The 9,846-nt window shown below is 45.2% G+C and overlaps 1 protein-coding gene across 1 annotated transcript in view; it reads left to right on the top strand.

Moving 5' to 3' along the window:
- The window catches only part of KEL (Kell blood group, metallo-endopeptidase), a 35,806-nt gene extending 26,277 nt beyond the window's left edge, over window positions 1-9,529 (top strand). Inside the window, exons 12-18 of the mRNA XM_019526677.1 lie at window positions 1,754-1,831; window positions 2,277-2,380; window positions 2,756-2,866; window positions 5,089-5,156; window positions 5,429-5,595; window positions 6,587-6,682; window positions 8,518-9,529. Of these exons, the coding sequence (XP_019382222.1) occupies window positions 1,754-1,831; window positions 2,277-2,380; window positions 2,756-2,866; window positions 5,089-5,156; window positions 5,429-5,595; window positions 6,587-6,682; window positions 8,518-8,694 (801 nt within the window). The 3' untranslated portion in view covers window positions 8,695-9,529. The remainder of the gene's footprint in view (window positions 1-1,753; window positions 1,832-2,276; window positions 2,381-2,755; window positions 2,867-5,088; window positions 5,157-5,428; window positions 5,596-6,586; window positions 6,683-8,517) is intronic.
- Window positions 9,530-9,846: the final 317 nt, after the last annotated feature.

Raw genomic sequence — 9,846 nt, 5'->3', positions numbered from 1 at the left:
AAGGAGATTGGTGCAGGGGTTTCTGGGAAACTGCACCTCAAATTCTTAAAAGCAAAACTCATGTCATGTGTATGTGTTAAACCACAGCAGGGTCAAAACTGCAGGCATGCTAGCCCCTGCTGAGGCCACAAAGCATGCCAAGTTTAAGAAGATAGGTGTAAGTGTTTGGGGGAAACTGCACCTCAAGCTGTGGACAAGCAAAACTCATGACATGGGTGACACTGTGTGTGTTAAGGCGCAGCAGGGTGAAAGCTGCAGGGATGGTAGCCTCCACTGAGGCGACAAAGCCTGCCAGCTGTCAAGAGATAGGTGCAGGGGTTCTGGGTTTTGGGGCCCTGCACCCCTAGCTGCTGACAGGCAAAACTCGTGTCATGGGTGCTTGTGCAACTGTGTCTGTCTTGGGGCACAGTATGAACATGAGCCAGCAGTGTAATGCATGCCAGGGTATTGTTGGCCCTGCTGGCTACAGCATCACACTGCCAGTTCATGTTCATACTGTGGTCAATTATTATCCCCAGCTTCTTGGTAACAAGTGATGGGGGATCTTCAGTCCTGCTGCCTGATGAAAGGCAGCAATTGCACAAGCACGCATGTCACGAGTTTTGCCTGTCAGCAGCTAGGGGTGCAAGGCCCCAGAACCCAGACTCCCCCTGCACCTATCTCCTTGATAGATGGCAAGCTTAGTGGCCGCAGCAGGGCTGAGCAGCCAGGCCTGCAGTGGTTCTCCCTTCCCACGCTTCCCCAAGACAGACACAGTTGCACAAGCACCCATGACACGAGTTTTGCCTGCCTGTGGCCAGAGGTGCAGGGCCCCAGAGCCCAGAAGTCATGCATCTATCTCCTTGACAGCTGGCAGGCTTTGTGGCCATAGCAGGGGCCACCATCTCTGCTGTGCCTTAAGATACACAGTGTCGCCCATGTCATGATTTTTGCTTCTCTGCAGCTTGAGGTGCTGTTTTCCCAACCCCCTGCACCTATCTCCTTGAAACTTGGCAGTCTTTGTGCCCTCAGCAGGAGCTACCACCGTGCAGTTTTTACCCTGCTTTGGCTTAACACATACATTTGACATGAGTTTTCCTTTCAGGATTTTGGGGTGCAGTTTCTCCGAACTCCCTGCACCTATCTTCTTGAAACTCAGTACACTTTATGCCCTCAGATGGGGCTACCATTTCTGTGTGTTTCCTCCAAATCAGGCCAGAAATGACAAAGTTATAGGCTGTTTTGACCTTCCCCATTATATCCTATGGGCAAAATGTCAAAACAGCATTGAAACGGCAAAACATTTCGACAGAACAGAACAGCCATTTTCACTTGAAATGAAAGTCAAAATGAAACACTGTTCTGTTGAAACGCTGGTCGAAATGAAATGCTTCCATTTCGCACAGCCCTACTGGCATGTATATTTGGAGTTGCTCGGTGCTTGTTCACAAGCATCACTTCTTACACATCACAAAATATGCATGTACATACCAGCTTCCACATGTGGGGAGAGAAAAGTATAAAGCTACCAAAGGAAGCATTTGCATTAGAAGAGTGACAGACTTTTACCAGGGCAGCACTAGGCTTAGGGCCACCAGGTTTGAAAAGGAGAAAAGTGAAAGGAAAAAGTGTCATAGAGCAGCCAACAGAATAGTTCTGAATGCGATCGAGCTAATGGAGAAGGCTTGTTTACCCTCCACTGAAATTCAGCATTAAGGGGGAAAGCAACATGGAGATGACCTTGCAGGTAATGCTTGTCTTGTTATGATTTAAGGTTTCAAAGGTCCGGGTGGAGATTGGCTATCCAGACTACATCCTCCAAACTGCTGAAGTGGACAAGGAGTATAAGAATGTGAGACGTACACTACAAATGTGCCTTTCTTATTACGGAGAGTGTACTGGTACCAGGCCCTACAGCATCTGCTGCTGACAGAGGCTGGGGCCAATGGGTGTAGACATAGCTCACATGGCACTCCTTATCCTTCCTTCTTCCCTCCTCTTTCTGAAAGAGATCAGCTATGGGGAAACTGGGTGTGAGCCTGTTCATCACCTTGTGTGCTCTGCTTGTGCTCTGGTAATATCCCTTGGGATCCTTTAGCACATACTAGGCAGGAGACCTTTGAGGTGTGTACAGTAGAGACAACATTTTCCTGATTTGCCCTTTGAATAGACCTCACAGACAGCCTTTTCTTTAGGCTGTTTCTTTCCCTGCCACCTTTCCCTGATTCATTTTTTTTTCTCTGTCTTGCTCTTCCCTGATCTTTGACACTTTCTTTTGTCTCCTCCTCTCTCTGTAGCTGAAGATCAATGAAGACACTTTTTTCCTCAATGTGGTAGCCTCCCTGAAGGCCCAGAGGGAAAGTCTCTCCCAAAAGCTCCTTTATCCACTCTCACAGGATAGGTGCGTGTTAGTCATTTGGGAGTGAAGCAGGGGAGGGCTTCATGTGTGAGGGACAGATTATAGGATGACTGTTGGTGGTAAGTGCAATATAGAAGGTATAATATAGTCAAGAAGATTTGAGCTAGCAGATAGGAATGAGTTAAGGCAATGGGGAGAGAGGATGTTCTTGTTGGGAAAGCACGTGCATGAGTACTAGAAGTTTTGGGTTCATATTCCTGTTTTACCACCTACTTTCTATAATAGATTTTGCAGAGGAGTCCTACTCTACTACCACAAAGGCTTGGTCTGGGGAGGGAAGGGGCTGGGACAGAGAGAGAGCTTGGACACTGGGAATTAACATAGTATACCTTTCCTCTTCTCTTTTTGTGAATCTAGCTGGAAGGTGGTCCCCTGGTCAGTCCGTTCCTACTATTCGCTGAGGAACCATGCTGTGGTCTTCCCTGCAGGGATGTTTCGTAGCCCATTCTTCCACACCAGGTTCCCCAGGTATGGAGAAGCTGCAAAGCCCACAGCAGGCCTGTTAGCCGTGTGTCATCTCTTTTGCACATACACTACAAAAATGGTCATTTACTGCAACAGACCAGAAAAGACCTTCATGCTTTGCTTTTAAAAAAAAAAAAAAAAAACCCTCAAAAAACTTGAAAGAGGAAAACAAAAACAATGTTGCTTTTACTAAAGCCAAGTGAATACTATCTAATTGGGTTCTCATGCCCTTGTGACTCAGAATATGATAGAAAGGGGAAAATGAGTCTCAACAGAAAGACTGTGAGGACCTGCTGGGCATCTAAGTAGGCTTAGGACACCTCAGGTAATTCTATTCCATCCTACTCAAGTCCCAGAAAATCCATTCATGTGTCTATTTATATGATGCACTAGCATTTGACACTTCAGACTGAGTGACAAAAAGCAGTGAGGAGGAGGGCAGACCTACCCACCTTTTGCATTAATTTTTTTCAGACTCAAGCAGGTGAAATAAAATAGCACTTAGGCACCCAGTGGGTAGATGAAGGTTTGTCTCAGTTTCTGAGCCCATTGTTTTCTTACTGGAAAATAAGAACATACTACTGCCTGGATTCCCAGACTGAAATACAGTACCCTTGTTACATAGCATCCCACCCAGCATATTTACACATGGACACAACAGAATTCAGCTCTCCCTTTACAAAAAAAAAAGACATGCTTCTTTTAAGCAACCCCTTTTTGCTTTATGAGGCAAGTATGCCTCCGCATGAACCATCAACTCTTTGGCACAGTCGAAATGTACAGAGTATAATTTTGTTCCCTGATTCTAATGAGAACATTTCTGCCAAGCAATCACTGTGACACTGAGTGATCAAATAAGGCAAAGATCACTGCAAGGCATTGCTTTATGTCAAGTTTCTTTTTCCAGAGGAAATGGATGCTCAGAGGGAACCCCAGACTTATTAAATTCTCATTATATAAAAAGGCTGTCATTAAGTGAAGGAGTTCAAGTTGAAATGAAACAGGTAGTCTGATTAATATAATTCTTCTTGGTCTATGGTGATTTCCCATCACCAACTGTATAACCCACCTCAGCACACTCAGTGACTCATAAAACTCATTAGGATGTCAAGAATGAAATAGAGCTCAAAAGAATAATGGCTAGAGAAATATATTTCCCAGCACTATGTGCTTACAATGGATGCATCAGTAATATCTGAAAAAACGGTATCTTTTAATTCAGTAGAGTTCCCCACCATATTTAGAGTCACATCTACTGAATAATATGAGAGTGAAATGATTATTTAGCTTACCAATGTCAGCCCAGCTGAGCCTATCCATTTGGAGTTCAGGAGTTATTAAAAGCGGCCTTTTTTTTGAGTGATCTAACAAACTGGTGGTGTCTCCTTATGGCCCCACCATCTAAGCTTTCTTTAAAAAAATAGGCTTAATCCAAATGGTGCCAAAATAACCATAGTCTTTAAGGATGAGAACAAAACGGAACCATTGCAATAATAGCCACTCTGAAAGCAAAGGCTCTGAGGGAGTTTTGATCTGTCACAATCATGTCAATGCTGTGTTGACTCTGAAGTTTAATGGTGAATGCATATACGTCAGTGTTATTTGCTGTTTCATTACTGATCAATGTAAGTAAGAAATGGAAGAGATGAGAATATAGAAGAAATCTACTGCTGGTGGAGTCTGGCTTTGATGGGTCAAATGGGTGGAACTCTGTTTGTGGGAGTACTGGTACTTTTATTTCCAATCATCCCTCTGGTGTCCAGCACAACGTTTACATGATTGTGAACTAAGGATGTCTTGTAGAACTGCTTGTGCAACCTTTCTGTCTTCACGTTATACCTCTAAGGACATATCTTGAGAACAGCAGAAATGCATAAAGGCAGAATTTCTCTTGCAGACTTTTTCCCTATCAGGAAAAATCAAATAAGAAAAAGATCAGCTTGATTCTCAGAGCCTGGGTGGGAGGGGGTTGCTGTGCCGACAGTCTGAAGAATCAGACACTTACTTGCATTTTTGTTCTGCCCATTTGATCTGAGGGCACTGGGAGGAAAAAAAAAAACGTGGAGCCTTCCTGCAAAGAATCATTTGTGAGAGTAGTAGGTACTTCATAGAGCCAAAGAGCTGGTAGACATGTTCAGTGGCAGTGCAGAGTCTATCTCCTCCCTTGCCACAAGCCTGGCTTGGCTGCTGATAACCCTTCCCATATTTTTTTTTGTCTTTCTCAGTGCTGTAAACTTTGGAGCCATGGGGGTCTTCATGGCACATGAGCTGCTTCACACATTCTACGACTATGGTGTGTATGACTGTGGGGAGTATTTAGCATAGTCTGTTCTCCTTGCTCACTGCCAGAGATTGCAGGGGGTTTCCCCCTCTAGAGTGCTGAAACAATCCCCCCCAGGCTCTGCTCCCTGTAAGAAGTATAGGGCAAAGGCAAGCTTGGTGAATCGAAAGAGAATCAATCCCAGACCATGTTCACTATTCAGGACAATGAACTGAGTGGTAAAGGGACTTCCTAGTGGACACTGGTATTGCACTGACCTTCCAGGTTTTCCCTATTCTCCACAGTGCTACCAGACACCTGTTCCAGATGCAATAGGATGGTACTGGTGCAAGAAATAGACTGCCTCGTGAAACAATATGAGAGCTACTCTCTTCAGGGTCTGCGGGTCAATGGTACTTTCACGCTGTTGGAGAATGCAGCTGACACTGGGGGACTCACCGTTGCCTACCAGGTATCACAGTCCACCTTCTGTTCTAGTTTTATATGTTACCCATACAAGTCTACCAGTTCCCCTCACTCCTGCCCTGCAGCCCCCTGCTACCCCAGTCCTAGACCTTTTTATTCCACTAGAGAGGGGTTCCCAAACTAGTATGTGTATCCCTGCGGGTACGCAAAACAACTCTATGGAGTATGCAAGAGAAGTTGTGTAATGGCTGATTTAGCTTGCATTATAATAATAATAATTGGCATGTAAAGGATTAAAATATAAATTGTATGCTGGTAGGGGTATGTGGGCATCTGGTAAATCTGGAAGGGGCATGCAATAAGAAAAAGTTTGGGAACCTGTGCACTAGAGCCATTTGTGCATACGATAAAGGGTTACTGTTTCACGCTGAAAAAGTTTCCAGGAACTAAGCTGCTTCCCTTCAATTTTAAATGTCTCCTGACCTGGACGAACAGGAGCCCTCTAGTTTTTGGAGGGCAAAAACTTTCACTGCATGTTCTGTAAAATAGAACAGAAAAATTCTCCTTCAGCTTTCCCGTAAGAGGAAAAGTGTGAAGCTTAATTAACATTATGGCCTCTCATGTACTTTGTGATCCTTAGATGGAAAACATTAGTAATATGCTAGGTATTTCAACTGTTATTCAAACATAGGTGACTCAGTTTAAATTGCTTTCATACCTTCAGGATAGAGTCATTCTTGTTTCATCTTGTGGCTCTCTGCTGCCACTGTATGGTAATGTCTGGAAAGAGAAGCAAAAATAATGACAGAAAATAGTGGACTGGCAGTTATAAGCCATCCCAGAGCTAGGGGATTTGATGTCTTAGAAATGGACACTAGACTTCCCAGACAAGTAGGTGTCACCATCCCAGCTTGAAGGATTCCAAAGAGCCCTTGTATTGGAAGAAGAGATTATCTTAATTTGACTTCTCCTTTTGAGTTAAATTTTAAATGTTTAAGTCTGCCATTTTTATTGTATTTTTCTCTCTCTGCCTGCAGGCCTATAAGAACTGGCTGAAAAATCACAAAAAAGAGAGGCATTTCCACCACACTGGACTTTCGCACCATCAGCTCTTCTACCTGAGCTTTGCCCATGTAATCAATTTGGTTTTAGTCATGTGTCTCAGTCCAGCTAACTTCCTCTTTTTTTCTTTCTTTCTCTTGTTTTTGGTGTCTGATCATCAATACTCCTCTTTTTCTCTATATGCATCTCTTTCCCTGTTTCACAGCATTGGTTTTGGCTAATTTTTCAGAGATTTAGATCGTTCAGAGGTTTAGAATAGCCCTGCTGCCAATTGCTGTACTTCCCAAGGATGGACCATGAAATAGGAGGAGCCTCAGATCCTTAAATGATCTGAATACATCAGTATTCAGACCTGACTGAAGACATAGGATCAGGATCCTATGCTGTGTGGTGAAGCTCACCAACCTAGCAAAGGAATTAGGTTTCAGAGGCAGGGGCCCTGCTGAAAACACCTTCTTGCTCAAGCCCGAGAGTGTTTTCATGCAGCTGTGGAAAAATGAATTGAAAAATTACCAGGCCAGGGATTACAATATCTGTCTGTCTACTAAGTGCCATGATGATGACTGATGATAGTGAAAAAACTTTGCCATCAAAAGATAACCAGTCACCTAGGAGTGAGCAGAACTTTAGGTTTCCAGCGGGGTAAAACATGGAGAGGGATCAAAAACACAATTGAGCCTGAAAGATGGGCTTTCAGGAAACCAGCTAATCAGATGTTTTTGAAGGGGGACTGTAATTATATGGATGGTGGATGAAGTTTCCTTAGGGACCTGTTTAAGGCTTATTCAAATGGAACCCAAGTGGCAAGTAAATAGGGAGCCAGGGCAGGTCACAGGTTTTATGTACCCAAGAGATCAACCTTTGCAATTCTGTGCCAGCCAGAGCATTTGTGAGGTTATTGAGAACAGCCCTGGGCAGAGTGCAGATATGATCCAATCCCAGGGCCCCAAGGGCTGGGTCACTGAAATAAGGTCTTCACTACAGAGGGAACATAGCACAGCTGCCAGCTTCCTATGAATGAAGGTAGGTTTCCGTAGCATGACCACTTGGGCCTCGAGCAATGGCAGTGGAGCCAATAGGAGCCAGATATTGCAAACCATACACTTGCTGCTCTTTCTGTTTGATAGCCTGCTCTCTACATGTCCTTTCATAGCTTATGACAAAGTGAGGTGGTGTGCATGAAAGCTGAGGCATCTTGGAATCAGTTAGTCTATAAGGTGCGCTTCTGCCTAGCCAGAGGATGGGCCATTGCCTCTTCTGAAGGAGTTTGCCCTGCCCACCCACACCATTTCCATCTCATTTGGGATGAAACAGATCTACACTGTCATTGTGATAGATGGATAGATCTCGTCTGTCGTCCTGCATTGGAACATGGTACTGTCCAGGTGAAAGGAAGATGGCATAGATCTTAGTTCCACCTTCACAAATGTGCTACTGTGTCCCCTAGCCAGGTGTAACAAACAGAGATGGTGCCCTGGGCATCTCCAGTGAGAGGGTGAGGTGGGGGGCACAGTTCTCAGATAAACAGCAGGGAAGGGGTGCTCAGGTTATGAGAACAGGGGCCTTGGGGGAGGCAGCAGTCTTACCCCTGCTGGGAACTACTAAACAGTCCCTGGCTGAGCTGCTGCTGCCACCACTGCTGTGTGCTCTGCCCACCCCAGCTGCTGCTCTTAAAGCAGCAGCAGCACCCAAGGACCAGGTAAGCCATGAGGCTACTCTTGCTGTCAGGGCACCTCATAACTTGGCACCTGGAGTGGATGCCCCTCTCTCCCACCCATAGTTATGCTACCCCTAAATGACAGGGGACAAACTGGAAATTTAGACAACAATTTACATAGGGACCCTTGGCAATCTCACCCCTTTGGGTCTTGTGTTAGTCTGACATGACTCTTCTATTGTCCTCCAGGCAATGTGTGGCTACCAGAGCCCTAAGAACCTGCAGGATTTCCTGAACAGGGATCACCACAGCCCCCTGCCACTGCGAGTCCGTGGCACTCTCAGCAATGCCCAGGACTTTGCCAGGCACTTCCACTGCCCCAGCAGATCGCAAATGAACCCAGCCTCCAAGTGCCACTTCTGGTAATCTACTTGGCCAAGGAAGGGGAAAGAGACTGACCGAGCAGTGGAAACGAGGTCTTGGAGCGTGCACCCACTGGGGATGGGCCATCTTGTTTGGACTTATGTAAAGACGCCCTGGTCTAACCTGTTCCTTCCCTTCCCATCATCTTTCCAGTTCCCTTGCCTCTGTTTGCTCCCCAGCTTCTCCTGTTAGAAGGAAATTTTGACCCATATAGCAGGAGGGTAGAAGGTATAGCAGGCCCTTCCCCTAATGTTGTCTGCTCTCCGCCTTGCCCTTCAAGGGCCACCAAGCCAAAAGCTTTGCAAAATTAATAGGCTAAATTCAGCAGTAGCTCTGAGGGGAGCCTCACATGTGACTATGGACATCACACATGAGGAAGACTAGGGACAGGAGATCCCAGGTCTGCTTCCCCAAAGCAGGTGGGGAGGCAGAGGAGAAGAGAATCACTGGCCCCTGCTTCCAGATGGCAGGGATGAAACACTTGATGAATGTAACAAAAAATAATCTCTTATTCTTATAAGAGAGTTTATATACCAGATAGAGATAACAGATTAGGAGAAGGAGAGGGCTTATTTAAGGGGATGGTATAATAAAATAGGCAACAGGCACAGAGCCTTGTGGAAAACTCAATAGGTCAGGGTAAGCATCTGAGTTTCAGTGTCCCTCTGACCACCAAACCATTGATGTTCTCTTATTACTGGCTTTAGATTCATTTTGTGAACCTGATAATGGAATTTTGCTCCCGTTCTTTTTTGCTGTATTGTACTGTGTAAATGAATGTTGGGTATTCATGCAATGTTTGAGAGCAAAGCAAGGAAATATACAGAAATGGCAAGCATGCTGGAAGTTAAAGACGTTACCATTTTTTTTTAAAGCAGCCTGAACCTGTATCTGTTTAGAGGTTCTGATCATTAAGAACTGTATTTAAAAGAAATAGAAACGCATACACACACATACAACTAAAATTCACCAAGATTGACCCAAAAACTGGCTTACAGGGTGCAGACTCCTCATTTGCTTATGGAATTATCTTGGGAACTAGCCAACTGCCCATCAAAATGACAGGGGAGAGCAGGCAGGGATGGAGCACCGCCACCCACTACCCTGCGCCACTGCTGCTTCCCAGGAACAGAGGGGGAGAGAGAAGCTTGCACA

This window comes from Gavialis gangeticus, unplaced genomic scaffold, assembly GCF_001723915.1.
Source record: "Gavialis gangeticus isolate Ggan-Ray unplaced genomic scaffold, GavGan_comp1, whole genome shotgun sequence".
NCBI classification, from domain to species: Eukaryota; Metazoa; Chordata; order Crocodylia; family Gavialidae; genus Gavialis; species Gavialis gangeticus.
The sequence above is the reverse complement of the archived record's forward strand: the minus strand, read 5'-3'. Positions and strand labels throughout refer to the sequence as shown.